This window comes from Cervus canadensis, chromosome 1 (genome assembly GCF_019320065.1).
Source record: "Cervus canadensis isolate Bull #8, Minnesota chromosome 1, ASM1932006v1, whole genome shotgun sequence".
NCBI lineage: Eukaryota > Metazoa > Chordata > Mammalia > Artiodactyla > Cervidae > Cervus > Cervus canadensis.
In genome coordinates, this window is record NC_057386.1 from 42,349,365 (window position 1) to 42,367,950 (window position 18,586).

The 18,586-nt window shown below is 36.3% G+C and overlaps 1 protein-coding gene across 13 annotated transcripts in view; it reads left to right on the forward strand.

Annotated features, from left to right (window-relative positions):
* Positions 1 to 18,586, forward strand: part of RHOT1 (ras homolog family member T1) — a 61,552-nt gene that overhangs the window by 31,192 nt on the left and 11,774 nt on the right. For 8 of the 13 annotated variants that reach the window (XR_006271804.1, XM_043480555.1, XM_043480579.1 and 5 more), the window contains exons 9-20: positions 3,241 to 3,339; positions 3,871 to 3,979; positions 4,736 to 4,856; positions 7,020 to 7,104; positions 7,688 to 7,833; positions 9,106 to 9,206; positions 11,128 to 11,258; positions 11,895 to 11,978; positions 13,011 to 13,130; positions 14,316 to 14,518; positions 15,581 to 15,676; positions 17,377 to 17,499. Coding sequence is in view for 12 of the 13 variants with exons in the window: in XM_043480555.1 (XP_043336490.1) it covers positions 3,241 to 3,339; positions 3,871 to 3,979; positions 4,736 to 4,856; positions 7,020 to 7,104; positions 7,688 to 7,833; positions 9,106 to 9,206; positions 11,128 to 11,258; positions 11,895 to 11,978; positions 13,011 to 13,130; positions 14,316 to 14,518; positions 15,581 to 15,676; positions 17,377 to 17,499 (1,418 nt within the window). In the remaining variant the exon portion in view is untranslated. The remainder of the gene's footprint in view (positions 1 to 3,240; positions 3,340 to 3,870; positions 3,980 to 4,735; positions 4,857 to 7,019; positions 7,105 to 7,687; positions 7,834 to 9,105; positions 9,207 to 11,127; positions 11,259 to 11,894; positions 11,979 to 13,010; positions 13,131 to 14,315; positions 14,519 to 15,580; positions 15,677 to 17,376; positions 17,500 to 18,586) is intronic. The other 5 variants (XM_043480558.1, XM_043480591.1, XM_043480608.1 and 2 more) reach the window with 3 other exon arrangements.

Sequence of the window (18,586 nt, forward strand, 5' to 3'; positions counted from 1 at the left end):
AGATAGGGAACACTGACTTTGAACCCCAACTAAGCCAATCGTTATCCCTCCAAGAAGAATTCCATCCTTCTGTAATATTAGTAGACCTATAGAGCAAAGGTATACTCAGTTATTATTATATTTTAAATTTAATTAATAAAAACTTTGTGGAAATTTGGTTATCTCTTTGCTGTGTAAGTACCTACATGATGTCCTTGATTTTGCCTGTTGGTCCCCAATGCCTAAAGTATTTGCTATGTCTTTATTTATTGTTAGACATTATTATTATGTCTTTATTAATTGCTTTACCATAAACGTGCTGACCTCTGGTATAAATATTAATCTGAGTTATCCCTTAATCTGACCCTGATTTAGTCTTCCTTAATCCTGGTTTATATTCTTAATTGAAATGTTTCTTTCTAACTTGCCCTTAATTCAATATTTCCGAAGTTCACCTCATAATAGTCAGTAGGTGTCCTTGTTAAAAATACAGGTTCTGGAACTTTCCTAGTGGTCCAGTAGGCAGTCTTGTTCTATAGAGATTTACCTCTGAGCTTAGCCTGGCAGTACATTGAATCCCCTCTGTTAGTTTGTTCTCAGTTCTCTAATTGCTGCTTTTTTCTTAGGCCTATTATTAGTTCTGCTAATCTGCTAATCCTCCCTTCCCTAATAAACACTTACTACCATCTGTTAGTCATTTCTTAGGCAGACCTACCTAAGGTAGAATCTGTAACTTTTAGAGACTATATGCCTTGATTTATACAAGTAGAAGCCTTGAGTCTAAACTTACAATAGAATCTTTTATTTAGATAACATTCATAAGCTTTTAACATAGATTGAGGTAGGTAGGTCAAATCAAGATAATTAAAGCCCGAACTGGAAATATGTTTCCAGTGGTTGATGGACTCTGTATGACCCCTGGAGTCTTCTGCTTACCTAATAATGAAACAGATCTGTGTGAGGATTAGATTACTTATATGCAAAGTGAGTTTATTTTTATTACTGTAGAATTTGTCTCTTTTGGAGAGGGGTGGGACTTGCCTTCTGGCTCCGTGGTAAAGAATCCTCCTGCCAATTCAAGAGACATGGGTTCGATCCCTGGATCAGGAAGATCCCCTGGAGAAGGAAGTGGCACCCCATTCCAGTATTCTTGCCTGGAAAATCTCACAGACAGAGGAACCTGGTGGGCTCTAGTCCATGGGGTCACAAAAGAGTTGGACATGACTTAGCAACTAAACAACAACATTTTTAAGTTTTATTGAAGTATAATTTTTAATGTGTTTAAGAAGTAGTCATTTTTTGGTGTTGTATTTTAAGATGGTTAATATTTAAATATCATGTTGAGCCAGTACCTTAGAGCACTTTTGCTTCTGATGCATTTCAAGCTTTAATGAAAAATGCATCACTGTTTATTTTTCTTCAGTTACTTTTTTTAACATAGCATTTTATTTATTTATTTTTTTTCATAGCATTTTATGATATAAGGAAAAAACACTTGCAAATAAAAAGTTATTTTTAGATTCTGGTTTTTACATCATTTTACCTATTGCTCCTTTTTGAAACATCTAGATTATTATGCAACAGATTTTTAAAAAAAGAGAAAATATAATGTGATCTTTAGTAATCTTGAATATCTAATATTAGGATCATATTTACAGAAGCAATAACTTTTTTTACTTAAAGAGTTATCCATTACATGTATATGTATGGCTGAGTCCCTTTGCTTTTCTCCTGAAACTATCAGCGAAATTGTTAATTGGTTATACCCCAATACAAAATAAAAATGTTAAAAAAAAGTTATTCATGATTATGGATGTGATAGGTTATAGTCCATTTAGCATTCTTTTATAAAGACATCCCTAACCATGCTCCCTAAATGTTTGACTTCTTTTTCTCAGTTCTTTCTAATCTCTTTATATCTTAGATTTCAGCTTTTTATTACTCTATCAAATTGCTCTCCTAGAGCCCCTATTTAAACCAAAAAAAAAGGAGGAGGAATTGTGCATATTTTGGAAGATAACTGTTCTTTACTATTTTTAAAAGAAATTATTTTACGCATTTAGATTTGTTATGATAGTGTGACCAAAACTCATCATCATTGCTTGCTCTGGATAGCTGTATCATGGGAGTAAATAAACTAACAAGTATTCATTTTCTCACTTCACCATCTCATTTCTAGCACTCAGATGTCCATAAGATATCTCCCTCCATATTTGCAGTGTTCAAAGATCTCCCTGAAAGTTTTATTTTCTTAGAATTGTTGACCATGATTTTCCTATAGCAGTTATACAAATTAGAAGCACATGGGCCTTATTTTAAATAGTCAAATATTTGTTCTATCCATTATAAATCCTAAAATAAAAATTGTTGAAATACATTTCTAGCAGCTTTTCTTATAAAAGTTTTACAGTCACAAAAGGCAAATTTCTTGTTTTAAAAAATATAATTCTTATCTCATAATAGGCAAGTAGTAAAAAAAAGAACTTTTGCACATCAACCAGTGCTGTTTTGTCATCTTCTTGGGAAGCAGTACATTTTATATCCCAGCTTCGATACATACACACGTAAATACAAGTTACAGATCGAAACATTTGGTCCTGTTTTGCTGTTCAGTTCAGTTAGTCTCTCAGTCCTGTCTGACTCTTTGCGACCCCATGAATCTCAGCATGCCAGGCCTCCCTGTCCATCACCAGCTCCCGGAGTTTACTCAAACTGATGTCCATCGAGTCAGTGATGCCATCCAACTATCCCATCCTCTCTCGTCCCCTTCTCCTCCTGCCCCCAGTCCCTCCCAGCATCAGGGTCTTTTCCAGTAAGTCAACTATTCACATGAGGTGGCCAAAGTATTGGTCTATTTTGCTGCTAGAAGGTCAAAAATCAGAGAAGTTGAGAGAAAAAAGCCTTTGCTGTAGTTTTATAAGTCAGCTCATGGAATGAGAGAGGGCATTTCTTCTGAATGACTGGAAGAATGACTTTTTCTAAAGATGGATTTCTCTTTTGCTCATCTTCAGAGGTATGTGGTCATGAAGGGAGAGTTTAACTATTCCAGTTATTGGTCTAAGTAAATATTGTCACATTTACTTAAAGTGGCTTGAGGATAAAAGTGGCTTTGCTTTAGTTAATTTTTCATTTTTGTTTATATTTGATGTTATGTATTTGACAGTGAAAACATTCAGAATTCTCAGTATATTTATGAAAATCGTATTTTAAAATCCCAACTATTTGCATTAAAACAATTTATTTTTCCTCAATGATTTACAGATGAAACCAGCCTGTATAAAAGCCCTTACTCGTATATTCAAAATATCCGATCAAGATAATGATGGTACACTCAATGATGCTGAACTCAACTTCTTTCAGGTAGCCTTCTTTTATTTCAGATATTTGTATATCTTGATTTTTTTTTTTTTTTTTTTTGCTGAGAAAAGCTATAAAAAATTTATTGGCATGACCAATGGTATTTTGATAAACATGGGTCTCTCTCATGTAAAATCTCTCTTTCACATCAGGCTATTTAATCTCTACCTATGGGATAAAATCTCTTTTGCTTAGGAGTTGAGGGGACTCTGAGAGAGTGTCATTTCACAGTGTACAATGGGTGTATTAAGAATGACTTGAAGTCTGAATTCTGAATTATTTTTACTTCTCAGTTTTGTATAACATAGTTAAACAAAGCGCTCTGTGTTTTAGGAACTCGATGGGGAAGGTAGGGAAAACATGCCCTTCTTGGTCTGACATGCTTTACTTAATACAGAGTAGAGGCTGTCCTAATTCAGAATTTGTTGCCTTTGCTTGCAACTCCTTGTCTTAATGTTGCTCTGTGGATTAATATTTGTATTTGTGACTTTAATGCTGATTTGTTTTTAACTTTATTTTTATATCTCTTGCCAGAGAATTTGTTTCAACACTCCCTTAGCCCCTCAAGCTCTGGAAGATGTCAAAAATGTGGTCAGAAAACATATAAGTGATGGTGTGGCTGACAGTGGATTGACGCTGAAAGGTGGGTGAAAGGTGCTTTTCTCCCCCTTTCAAACTTTTAAAAGTTTGACAGCAGGCAACAGTCTTTATAGTGCTATCTAGATGTTTAGGGAAACGTCTGTATTTACTAGTGTACCTAAAAATCTAACCTGGATGTTTCAGAGTTGGAAGAGGCAGGCCATCGGTGGGGATAATTACCTCCACTGTCAGTATCAATTAGAGGTAGGGAAATTTATTGGATTTCAAGAGTGCAGAGTTCCCTCTGAAGATAAAAGAATTCTGAAACAAATTTATCTTAAAATTCTTATTACTCATAAGCATCCTCTAAATAGAAATTGTTTTTAAGGAAGACATTTTATCTCCCAGTCAAATTTACCAAGTACCGAATGTTCCAAGTACCAAGTAAAATATGTTATAGCGCCACAGTGAAATCAGAAATCAATTATCTTGTTATAGAAATAAGCATACAGATGTAGAAAATGATTTCATTTGTTTTTATCATATAACTTTGTGAATGTCAGTATACACCTTGGGATGTGTTTTTGGCCCTTTCATCCAGTACCACCTTTTGCTGACCTGGGTGTATATGTGAAATGATTCTGAAATCAGCTCTTTGAGACACTCGTGAACTTGGTTTTGATCTGACCTTCAGTATGCACAGCTCGTACACATATGTTCGTGAGTCTAGCTCTTGCCATTGTGTGTTACATGCTTGTCTCCCATGTGACCCTGTACCCATTTTCACATCAGCTATATTTACTAATTTATTTTATTTCAGGTTTTCTTTTTTTACACACACTTTTTATTCAGAGAGGGAGACATGAAACTACTTGGACTGTGCTTCGACGATTTGGTTATGATGACGATCTGGATTTGACACCTGAATATTTATTCCCCTTGTATGTACCTTTGGCTTCTAATTGATTTCACTTGCCAGTATTTTAAAGTTTTATTTAGCACGTAGGTAGTAGGTTTTGAGCTACTTGGGAATAATTTAGTTTTATAGAGCCGTTTATAGCAGGGTTTGTCAACCTCGGCACTGTTGACATTTTGGACCGGATAATTCATTATTGTAGAGCCTGTTCTATGCGTTACAGGATGTTTATTAGCACATCCTTAGATGCCAGCAACACCTCTTTCCCTAGTCGTGACAGCCAGAAATGTGCCCGTGGGAGTGAGATGATCCCCACTTAAGATCCACTGATTTATAGCATGGCTCAGCCTCTTGGTCTTCTTATGGAGAAATACAGTTATCTTTTAAATTCATTTTATTGAGGAAGGAGATGAGAGAAGCTAGATGAACTTGTTTTTAGAATCAAAGGAGTCAAAAATACATTGGTTAGCATTTTCTTAGCATTAGTCTTTGTCCTCTTTGAGTTTTATAGCCTGTTCTCAGTTCAGGATAAAGTACTTTTCCTAAGCAACCAGTCTCTCTGTGGTTATTTTCCTTTAAATAGTGATGTGTTTAAGCTCTGTTTGTTTAGCAATGAACCCAGCATCATCCTGAAATAGGAGACTGCCTTACTGTAGGATGCCTTTCCTGTACCCAAGGGAAGTAGGCTTCTCAGGGAGGTGACTTCCCAGGATCTGGCCTTTGAGCCTTTTGCCGTTTTTCTTCATTCTTTCAATAGCACATGATCTTCATGTCCTCCTTTTTTTAATTTTAGCATGGTACTGCTAGCTCTCCTTGTAAGGGTTCAGAAAAACTGTCGTTTTTTTTCCTTCCCCATCACTGAGGAAGCAGAAGACTTTCTGGTTGGATTCCTGGTCCACTAGTCAATTCTAAGTTGAAACTCCCCTTGTCAAAGTTATTCAAACTTCGCTTAAGTAATTTCCCAGATTTTTCAATAAATATGTATGGAATGAATGCATTTGTCCCAAGACCTTTTTATCAAGCTTTCTTTTCTGTGCCATTTATGTGGGTAGATAAATTCTACAGAACGTAGAAGGTTGCTTATTGCTTTCTAAAGAATGACAGTAAGGAAACGCCATCTTTTATGGCTTTGTGACTTACACTGAAATCTCTTTTAATTTCTTTGTGCGCTCTACCTTCAATTTTTTGTAAAATAACCCCTTTAGAGCCACGTCTTGAGTCTCATTAAACTCTCTACTCCCGTCCTTCACATTGTGGAAGGATAGGTACATAACACAGATTTTGCGATGTCACTTTGCCTTCAAGACAGGATAAAGCTGAAGCTTCTTAACCGGGTATAGAAAGTCATTCATGATCTGTTCTGCTCTGACTCATTCTCTGCCTTCACTCTAGAAGTAAATACTAAACTACTTCTAGTCCGCAAATCAGATATTATTTCCCACCCTGGGCTTCTGCCCACGGTATTTTTATTCTTCCTCCTTCTCCCTCCAACCCAATTCATGTCTGTTATCCTTCAAGTCTCAGTTCAAGTGACAGTGTCTCTCAGCAGTGCTGACACCTTCCCATCCCCAGACCAAGGTGTCTGCTTTCTCAAGAGCTCCCCTAGCTTCTGTAGTTTGCCCACTTAGCGGTTGCCTCTTTCTGTTGAGATAGTAAGATTATCTACTTGTCTTCTGTCTCCAGCTTGAATGTGGTTCCTTAGAGGTAGGGAGCCTGTCATGTTTTCATGTCCCCAGTATCTCGATGCATTTGATAAATGTTTATTGATTCAAATTTAGGGTGGGTCAAAAATCAAATCAGGCAGAAATAACATTTCTTCACATCATTTTCAACTCGTTACAATGTTGATACTGTGTAAAGCTCATAATTTTGACTTACAGTTAGTTTGTAGGAGAAGGTACTAGAAACTGATTACAGTTTAATCAGTATTGTCTGTACATTTTTTAATACAACTTGCCCTTCAGATAGTTAAGAAAGTGTATGTGTCACCTTGGAAGGAGCACTACTGTGGCTCTTCTGGGGATTACCATAGCAATGCAGTGACTTCCCCTGGGAAAGTCTAAATGGCTGCAGCAAACATATTCTGTAAGTGCTTTCATCTTACAGAAAGAACTTGTTGCCATTTCATATTCATTTCTCAAATTAAATTTTAATATTTGATTAATGATTTTATTTTTTTTTTCAACAGGCTAAAAATACCTCCTGATTGCACTACTGAATTAAATCATCACGCATATTTGTTTCTCCAAAGTACTTTTGATAAGCATGATTTGGTAAGCTTTCAGCTGCAGCTTTCTGTGATATATGATAAAATGTTTTTCTGTGAATAACATAGCTCTATTCCCTGAGCTATTGGGTGCTCATGTCATGTGTGCTAAGTCGCTTCAGTCATGTGCGGCTTTTTGCGACCCCATGGACTCTAGCCCACTAGGCTTCTCTGTCCAAGGGGTTCTCTAGGCAAGAATACTGGAGTGTGTTGCCATTTCCTTCTCCAGGGGATCTTCCTGACCCAGGGATCAAACCCATGTCTCTTACGCTTCCTGCATCGGCAGACGTATTCTTTACCACCAGCCCTGCTCATGTCACAGAGCCAAAAATTATTCAAAAGCTCTTAAAACTAGCAAAAATACTTTTTCTTATTTACTTTATTATTTTCTCAAGATGAAAAGGTCTAGTTTCTGATAGATTCTTGCATAGGTTTCTGTACATGCATGCAAGGAGTTTTCTTGATAAAATGTAAAATTTATTTTCATGGGTTTTTGGAAGCATAGCTTTACAAGATTAGGAGGCTCTTGTGTTCGGGAATTATCCTCTTAGATATCTAAACATTATGTATACTTCCTTGTGTATCTTCAGGATAGAGACTGTGCTTTGTCACCTGATGAGCTTAAAGATTTGTTTAAAGTTTTCCCTTACATACCTTGGGGGCCAGATGTGAATAACACAGTTTGTACAAATGAAAAAGGCTGGATAACCTACCAGGGATTCCTTTCCCAGTGGACGTGAGTATAGAGCTCACTTCTTTCCTCTAGAGTTACAGCTGCTTTGAAATTGTGGTGCATTACATGCATTATTTTGTGAATTTGTCAGATCTTATGAAATGCTTCAATCTTAGCTGTGAGCAGGATTTATTAACATAGTGCCACTGCTATCTCTAAGATGAACTATAGATGTTTATAAATTTATCAGGAAGGGATGTGGTTGCTTTTGGATTATGTCCAAGGAAATAGTAATATCAAAATGGAACTGAACATTAATACTTTAAAAACAATTTTATTGGAGTATAGTTGATTTGCAATGTTGTGTTTTGATACTTTTTTGGTTAAGGGAATAGAAATCATCACTGTTACTGCACAATCCTTTTATTTTTGGAATATGAGTGTGTTAAGTCACTTTAGTCATGTCCGACTCTCTGCAACCCCATGGACTGTAGCCCGCCAGGCTCCTCTGTCCATGGGATTCTCCAGGCAAGAATATTGGTGTGGGTTGCCATGCCTTTCTCTAGGGAATCTTCCTGACTCAGGGGTCAAACCCTAGTCTCTTCTATCTCCTGCATTGGCAGACAGATTCTTAACCATTAGCACCATCTGGGAAACTCATATTTTTTGGAATGTGGGGAGAGCATATTTTACAAAGTGGAAGACACTTTGAGGGATTGTTGTTTGCTTTGAATGCACTCAGGCTTAGTGAGGGTGTCTACAGTCTAGTTACAGCAAAGTTGACCTATTGTCTAGGGCGATAGGAAAATCCTCTGCTTGTGCATAATGATTTAATGCTTTAGCCTTGGTGAGAATAACTTTCTCAACACTAGGATCTGGTCTTTTTTTTCAACTCATAAGAAAGGCTAATTAATTTCAAGTGCCTTTCATTCTTTTAGTTTTGCACCTTTTGCAAACCCTTTCAGTATTAAGTCCTTAACTAGCCAGTATTTGCAGTACAGTATGTGACTTGGGAAGCAGATAACAAAATATCTGTGCTTTAGATCTTGCCTAGAGCACTGGGTGCTCTTGGTGCTCACTGCTCGTCTGTGTGGCTTTGCTCTTTCCAGGCCGATGGAGTAGATACAAGAACCCCCTCCACCCCTTATGTTGCATTTCCTCTTTCTTCTCTACCCTAAGAATGTCACAGTAGGAAGAGCCATGGTTGGGCACATGGGAAATTAAAGCAGTCTGACAAAAATTATCTCAGTCTGGTGTTAAAGCTATTTGAGCTGTTGTGATTTTTTAAAATAGATATTCTTTTAGAAACTTCCTGCATTTTCAACTTTTTCCTAGGCTCACAACCTATTTAGATGTACAGCGGTGCCTGGAGTATTTGGGTTATCTAGGTTATTCAATATTGACTGAACAAGAATCTCAGGCTTCAGCCATCACAGGTAAGTGTGTAAATACCCTTAATTAGATTTTTCTTTTTTCAAGATTCCAGTTTCATATGTAAAAAGAGTGAAAATAAATGCATCTTCATTAGTCTTCCTGTCTGTACTCTTGTTTGCCCATGATTTGATAATCTCCTTTGAATTGAAATGCTTGATTTCTTGTTTATCAAGAAAGAAAGAGTAAAGGTTTTACTTCTAGTCTACCCCTGAGGGTACTTCATGGATGAAAATTAGGAAAGGCTATAGGCATTATGACCAACCTAGATAGCATATTAAAAAGCAGAGACATTACTTGGCCAACAAAGGTCTGTATGGTCAAGGCTATGGTTTTTCCAGTGGTCATGTATGGATGTGAGAATTGGACTGTGAAGAAAGCTGAGCGCCAAAAAATTGATGCTTTTGAACTGTGGTGTTGGAGAAGACTCTTGAGAGTCCCTTGGACTGCAAGGAGATCCAGTCAGTCCATCCTAAAGGAGATCAGTCCTGGGTGTTCAATGGAAGGGCTGATGCTGAAGTTGAAACTCCAATACTTTGGCCACCTCATGAGAAGAGTTGACTCATTGGAAAAGACCCTGATGCTGGGAGGGATTGGGGGCAGGAGGAGAATGGGACGACAGAGGATGAGATGGCTGGATGGTGTCACCGACTTGATGGACATGAGTTTGAGTAAACTCCAGGAGTTGGTGATAGACAGGGAGGCCTGGCGTGCTGCGATTCATGGGGTCGCAAAGAGTCAGACACGACTGAGCGACTGTACTGAACTGAACTGATAGGCATTAAAAGTATTTACAGTCCCTCTTGTGTTTTAATTTTCTTTAAACATTAAAAACAATGGGTATTAATGCATGATCCTGATATTGAAGTGATTGTGCATCTCAGTTTTATAACTTTTTACCACATTAATAAATGTTTTACAGATTTTGTAATGTTAAACAGGCATCCTTGCCAAACAGTGTGCTCCACTTAAAAAATATATAGATGTAATATGAAATAATAAATTAGGGAACTGATCATTTCAAGAAATTTTTATATCCTAATTAGTGGGAAAAAATAGGCACATATCTTACAGGAAGCCCTGTTACAAGACGACAGCTTATGTGAAATTGACAGAGCAAGTACCCTTTAAAATACTTAACCAATTAGACAGTATTTACTTCAGCACCAAAGAATAAGGAACTAATTAGCCAGCATGAGGTTCTTTCACTCAACAAAATATTGTGGACGTATTTCCGTTATCAATAAGTGTATTTTATATATCTTTAATATTATATAATGTATCATCATATGGATAGTGTATAACTTACTGAACTATTCTATAATTTTGTGTTTTTTATCATTTTCAGTGTTCTGCTACTATAAATAGTGTCTCTGGTGAGCTTTCTTGTAGTCAAATCTTTGGGTGCAGCTTAAGGAGGTCTCTTTCCCTCAAGAAAGATGCCCGTTGCACTGCTGATACAAGATTATTTTCAGCACTGCCTCTTTTACAGATTTACCTTGGAAATTTAGAGTGCCTATCACCTTTCTGTTTATAGACCCAAAAGAGTAAGGTTTTGAGGTGGCATCTTTCAGTTTATAATTTGTTACGATGCAGTGTGTGCTACATTCATTGTAATTTTTGTTCCTTTTGGGGATACTGTTTTCTTATGTAAAGGTACTATTTATTTGATGATAAAATAAATACGTGGTTACTAGAAAAAGTCAGTTGTAACTGACTTTCAGAAATGTACCTTTTTCACTAAAGAGGCCCTTCTGTGTTATCTTCTGTACTTCATTTAACATACAGGTTGGCTATCATACAGTTTGTTTACTGATCAAATGCTTCATAAAAATAATAAATAGCAGTATCATATTTTGCAGAAGGCGAAGTGAAGGCTCAGTGAGTGTACGTGGTACATAATTAGCTTTTTATTTTCCTTTTTAGTAACAAGAGATAAAAAGATAGACCTTCAGAAAAAGCAAACTCAAAGAAACGTGTTCCGATGTAATGTAATTGGGATGAAAAACTGTGGGAAAAGTGGAGTTCTTCAGGCTCTTCTTGGAAGAAACTTAATGGTGAGAGCTCAGAAAGTTAGAACTTTACTCAGTGGATTTTTATAGTCATGTGTTTACATAATTTTTTCATAACCATTGACCTTTTTAGATGATACATAGGTGTAATAGTAAAGTACAACTAAAATGTAACAGTAATCTCTTTGAACTAGCTTTATCTTTGCTTCATTGGTGTTAGCCATCGTTTTTTTTTTTTTAACTTTTAGATGGAGATTAAATAAATACACATACGAAAGTATCAGACACAGGGCTTGGCATGAAGTAAAGGTAGCACTCTACATTGCTGACATCTGATTGTGACGACTGCCTTGAGTAAAGAGGTTGACATATTTTCAGGTGAAATAGCAGGCCAAATCCTAGTGTAATGAGAATTGCCAGCAGGTGGCTCAGTGAGTGCAGTTTACTTCCTTGTCAGCTACTGCTTTCCCTTTCTACAGAACAAATGCATCTCTTATTTTAGAGCCTAAGAACTAAGAAACAAAATCAATATGCTCTTTGTACTGATAAATAATATATAGCATAGGGAAGAATATCCTTTTTTCGGTAACACACCCACACATATACACAAGTACATGTGCTGATGAAAACTGGTTACTGTGATTTCTTACTGTAAATACTGAGATTTTTGGTTGTTTTCAGAGGCAGAAGAAAATTCGCGATGATCATAAATCATACTATGCAATTAACACTGTTTATGTCTATGGACAAGAGAAATATTTGTTGGTAAGAAGTTTTCTGCATATAAAGATTATTAATTATTGGGTACATTTTTTAAATGACTCTTTGAGAACATAACTGGATTTGATTTAACGGCTTTTGTGTGGTTTTATTTTTCTACCTGACTTAGTCATTAGATTTAATTTTAATTCTCTTAAATCTGTGTGGTGATTACATGGGTGTAGATACAAGTAAAAATTTATCTATTTGTGTGCTTACGTGTATGTAATACCACCATAAAAAAGTAAAAAAAAAAAAAATGCAATCCACTTTGCTCTTTCTTTCATTTATATTTTTAAAAATTACATCCTTTACTGTTGACTAGAAATTAGTTTGAAGGTTTTAGTGCAGGTGTGTGGTAATTTATCTGTGGTCAGTGATAACCTTAATGTACCATCCTTTGCTTTGTGTTTTTGATTGGTGGGGAGGAAGAGTGGTGTGGTAGAAAGAAAAAAGACTTGGGAGTCGTGTGTATGTGCTCAGTCATGTCCAGCTCTGCCACCCCGTGGGCTGTAGCCCATCAGGCTTCTCTGTCCATGGAATTTCCAGGCAAGAATACTGGAGTGGGTTATCATTTCCTTCTCCAGGGCATCTTCCTGACCCAGGGGTGAAGCCAGGTCTCCTGCTTGGCAGGCTGATTCTTTACCACTGCGCCACCTAGGCTTCCCACTGGGAATCATCTGAATTCAAATTTTGGTTTGAGTTATCTTTGGCAGTTGACCTAATCTCTGTAACCTGTTTGTTATCTTTAGTAGGTAGAGAATGCATGTTAAGGGCTTACCCAGCACACTTATACTCACTCACTAAATGTTAGTTTCTGTAGGACGTTAATCACCATTTTTCATCTACAAAAATCAGAAAGCTACTTGTTTATCTCTGTGTCTTCTAATGAGCCTGAAAAATTATGCTTAACTAGTATTTTTTTTAACTAGTATTTTTAAATTAAGTCAAGTTAAGCAAGTAATAAAACATCATGACTTTAATTTTGCATCAGTGTTATGATACTTACGTTTCTCATTGTCTTTTTCTTTTTCCAAGTTGCATGATATCTCAGAATCTGAATTTTTGACTGAGGCTGAGATCCTTTGTGATGTTGTGTGCCTGGTATATGATGTCAGTAACCCTAAATCCTTTGAATACTGTGCCAGGATTTTTAAGGTTTGTTTCAATTTTGGCCCATAACTAAGTTTAACTTTGTAAGGAGTTTAATGGAATAGTAATGTGTTTTCTAACCAAGGAAATGCAAGAAAATTATCTGTGGAGCTTTTTAAAGATACATACATCCTATCCGTAAAGGTTCTGGTTTCATTCTGAGGTGGTACAGTCCCAGACATTTGTATTTTAAAAAATACTTTTTTCTACAAGTGATTCTGATGTGCGTCCCTGGTTAAGAACCTCTACATTCGTGAAAGTTCTTAGGAATGCACATGGTTTACATATTGCCAATTATACCAAGGAGATTAATAGAGCAACGAGATAAACATGAGGCTTCAAAAGTTGTAAGTTACAACAAGATTCAATAAGAGTAAAAAAACTTTATGTACAAAGGAATTTACTCTAGGATTGTTTTTAATAGCAAAAACCTGGAAATAATCCACATATCTAACAATAGGAGGGTAGTTTACCAAATTGAGATAAAATGATCCTGTGAAATTTATATAGTCATTAAAAATAATGGTTTTGAATTCTGAAAACATGGGGAATTCAGTATTTTTCAATAGTAATATCCAGCGTGACTGCCACTATGTAAATATCTGTGTGTGTGTGTGTGTGTATAAGGACTAGAAAGTGAAAGTGTTAATCACTTAGTCATGCCTCTTTGCGACCCCATGGACTGTAGCCCGCCAGGCTCCTCTATCTATGGAATTCTCCAGGCAAGAATACTGGAGTGGGTAGCCATGCCCATCATCTCCAGGGAATCTTCCCAGTCTAAGAACTGAACCCAGGTTTCCTGCATTGCAGGCAGATTCTTTACTGTCATGGGCTACCAGGGAAGCCCTAAGGACTAGAGGTAATATAAGAAAATGAAAATAGTGTGTTTTAGGATAGAAGAATTTAGGTAGATTTCTATTTCAAAGTATTAGATCTTTTAAAAAATTTTTTTTAATTATAGTGAATTTGAAGAATTGTTGTAGGTTTGTATCGTTATCTGCATTAGAAAAGTGGCCCTGGTCTTATTATGTCACTGACCTAGACAACTGCCAGTCCTTGCCTCTTCATTCACTTTCTCCCTGAAACTGTGGATGATTTGCCTATCTAGAGAAAAATTTCAGTGCCCCTTGAATGAAATTTAGTAATTTTTGAGCTTGTCATCAGATTTTGATTTCACTTTTTATTCTATAGCAACACTTTATGGACAGCAGAATACCTTGCTTAATCGTAGCTGCAAAGTCAGACCTGCATGAAGTTAAACAAGAGTATAGTATTTCACCTACTGATTTCTGCAGGAAACACAAAATGCCTCCACCACAAGCCTTCACTTGCAATACTGCTGATGCACCCAGTAAAGATATCTTTGTTAAATTGACAACGATGGCCATGTACCCGTAAGTACTTGCTCTGCCGTCATTTTCATGTTGCATGGTTTGTGGTAACATCGCATGTCATTGTTAGCCATGAGGGTGGAATCTCTGTCACATGGAAGTTGTTCAGCAACAGAGACTTAGTAATGAGAAGGGACAAGTTTGAGTAAATGCAAGTTTAGTTTGAATACCAGAATAAAATTGTATAAACATAATTATATAAAGTATGTATAATATGACAATATTTGAATATTTTTGAGCAGGCTGTAACTATCTTAATAGGATAGTACAGTAAAACTCAGCCCCTCACCCAGCATTAAAAAAATAAGTCTTACTACCATTAAGTGGGATTGACATCATGCTAATAAAGCATTTTCATATGAACAAAAATTTCATTTTTATATTTTTTTCTGCTGATTAATTGACTTTGAGTATGTGAAGGATTCTAAAATCTTTTATGAATCTTTGTTTAAATTATGGGTATGTTTGAATTCAGGATATAACATCTTTTTTTAGTGCTGTTAAAAGCAGTTGTAATTGGAATTCCCTCTATATAAATGTTTTACATTAAGTGTTATGAGCCACAAATTTTATGTACATTTATTGTATATCTGTACATGCATATGCACAAGCACATAAGTGTGGTCATCTTTGTAGTTTACTAACCGCCTTAAAATTGCATGGCTCTTAATGGCATTCTCCTCAAGTACTGTGTTCGTGTAAATTCTGTTCTGTGACAAGGTAGTTTTTCAGGCAGTGCGTTTCTCAGAACTTCATAGTTTATTTTATTTATTATTATGCTATTCTCTAAGTTATTTTTTTCTTATGAAAACTACAGTATAACAGAGTAGTACTCAAAAATTGCTAGAAGCTGAGGTTTTTCAAAAAGGGTGTTAATTTGTACAGATTTTTCAAAGCAGAGTTAATTTTATTGCTATTCCATTAACTAATACATTTTAAAAAATGCAGCAAACCCTTGAAATTCTATTTGTATTGGAAGAGAAGTCATTCCTGTTACTATTAGATAAGCAAAACCTTATTTCTGTTTTACCTTTGCTTTAAAACTCTCATGTATGTTATCTACAGAGAGGATCATTACAAAGACAGACTCTACCGAGACATGGGCAACACTGATAGAATAGAGAATTTGAGAAAAATCTGGGTCTTTCTAAAAACTGCTTTGTAAGTTACTTTTTCTTTATGGCTTCCTTTGTAAGTTACTTTTTCTTTATGGCTTCTGTGGAATTTTGTTGACATTTTCTTGTAGATGACCAGATCTCTTTCACCATAATTAGTAATTATCCAGAAACGCACTGCTTGGTCAGTCTTACTGCCTAGCTGTATACTATGGTGTCTTTTTTTTTTTTTACTATGTAAATGCACTATCTTAATCTTGTAAATAACTGCAACCGTGTTTTTTGATCTGCATATTTTAAAATTTTACTGCAATATTTGTGAGTGTGTGTGTGTGTGTGTGTGCACGTGTGTATATGATAAATGTACATACATGGACACTTGTTTATATGGTTAATCCAAAATTACTTCTCATGAAGCATCTCCCTGTTGCTAAGCATACTTTGCATCCCTCCTTTTTGGTGGGCGGAGCCTGTGTATGTTGAAGAGTCAGATTCAGTTATAAAATAACAGATGGATTCCAGTATGACAGCTGGCAGTGACTTAGTACCAGTGCTGTGTTCATCATCACAAGTCAAATTTTAAAATGGAGTATCTCTAGCCTATAAGAGTCTTTTGAAAAATTAATTCTTGTTTTTCTTCATGTTGAGAATTAGGCATTATTGGGATGCTGCTAATCTCCACAACCATGCCACCGTGTGCTGTGGTCTCATCAGATCTCACAAGCTAAGCCAAGTCAGTTTGGGCCAGTCCTTTGAGAAGGACTTCTCCTTTAGAGAAGCCTCTAAAAAATGTTCAGGTGTTACAGGAAGGGATGTAATTGATTCATCAGGTAGCACTCTTCTGAGTGGGTTCTGCGCCAGTACCTCTTGAGGGGTGGTGTGATGGCCTTGTATGTCTGAGTGGCTCTGACCCCCGAGCAGTCACTGGGGACCCCCTACTTTGGTTTTTAAGTGGAGGTTAAATGGCTCCACGTGCCTGTACCAACTAGTGCAACTCACTCAACCAGAAAGGAGTCAGAAAGCCTCCCTAAATTTCTTATCTAAGATCAATTGGATCCATTGTTGATTTTTACACCCTTACCCAGAGTTTCATGTTATCATACTTAGCTGCTATGTTAGCAGATACTTAGCTGCTGGTAGCAGATGAAAATTAACCCCATATTTTGGGTTCAAGTAGAAATACATGAAGCACTTTGATTTCCTTGGGGAGCCATGGTGCTTGAAGGATTAAAGACGATGTTCATATCTCCTCAGGTTGAATATACATACTCGTCTTTTGACTTTTTTGTGTATTTGTCACTATTCTCCTTCCTGGTTTTCAGGCATGTGTGTATCCTGAGGGAGGAGGAGGGGGTGGTTATTTCAATGCTAGCCAACTCTGACCTTTCGGTGGATGCTGTGGCTTACTCAGTTTTTCTTTTATTGATTTAGATGAGGGTGCCATCTATTGCTGTGCATATTTATTCCACTAAAACTCTTGTACTAATAATTCTATCCCCCCTCCAAAAAAAGCAAACGTGTTAGCTGATTTTCCTCAGATTTTCTATAGGGAGGGAGGAGGGAGCTATTGCTGTTGATTATATTTTTTGTAAACGTGGAATTCTGCACAACTTTAGCATGCCCCACGCTGTCCTTTTCCTTAGTGTTGCTTATGCCTAAGTCTTTTTTTTTTAAGTTGGCACACTCTGACTTGTGCCGTATTTGTAAGTAAGAACTCAACTCCTGTCCTTCTGTGTGTTTTCGCAGCCATGCCCGGTTACGCTGTATGTGCACCTGCAACAGGTGTACCTTTTGCATCTGTCAGAGCTTCCTCAACTCAGACTTGCTGCAATCTGTAAAGAACAAAATCTTCACTGCAGTTCTTAACAGGTTCTTAACTTTATTTACTGGGTACCAGGCATTCTGTTAAAATACAAAAGGAAAAAAGTGGATGACTATTTATTACATAGATACTCACTACCAAGACAACAAGCCAACTGATGCCCAACTAACTTCCACTAAAATTCTCACTGTGGTGACAATGTTTAGTTCTGGAATCATCCTCAATGTTTAAAAATTAGTAGATATATTTAGGGGACTATAAAGTAAGATTTTTGCCTTTTTAATTCAGAAAGTTAAAGTGTTTTTTAAATTAGAGGATAAAAATGTGTAGGGAAATTGAAAATCTTTTGACTGAGAGTTGCAGAAATAGATTAGGACTTTAGTAAGGAAAAGAGACATTGATCCCAAATGTTATAATGTATTCAGCTTGTATTAAAATAGTACAACTTATAAAACCATACTAATGTGAACAATGTCTTTGGTTTGAAAAACTTGTTTAAATTATTTATAATTTTATTTTTTTTACTTTTTAAGTACCTTGGATATTTATTTGAAAAGAAGACAATAGCCAACTTTAAGGATTCAAAGGAATATGGAAAAGGAAAAAGATCTATAGCACTAGTTTTTTAGGTCTTTATAACTGAACCCAACACATGAAGTTTGCCTAGAACATAATACACTTTTAAAAAAGAGCAACAGCAACAACAAAATAGGTTGTATACAGTCCCTCAAAGCAATAAACTTAGAAGTTATGTTCTTATTCCAGTCATGCTGCCTTTGTTCAAATTGATTTTACATCTTGTGAGCATTTAAGAGCCTAATTATTTTAATATTAATTTGTATCTAATGTCAGATTTTTATGAAATAGGTTTTTTAAATCATCCAGATGTCATTGGGAGCAGGGTTTAATTAAGACACATGATCAAGCTAAGTAGATTTTGGTTAGAAATGAATCTTATTTGGGTTACTGTTGGACTCCCACTGAGGGCCAGAACTGTACCAAATGAGTAGGCTGGTTTGTGTCCACCAGCAGTGTAGACATGGCTACTAAACGGTGAGGCTACATCTTATATGAATCAGAAACGGACTCTGCAGGCATCCTACAAGAGTTTCAGTGATGTTTTTTGAGCACTAT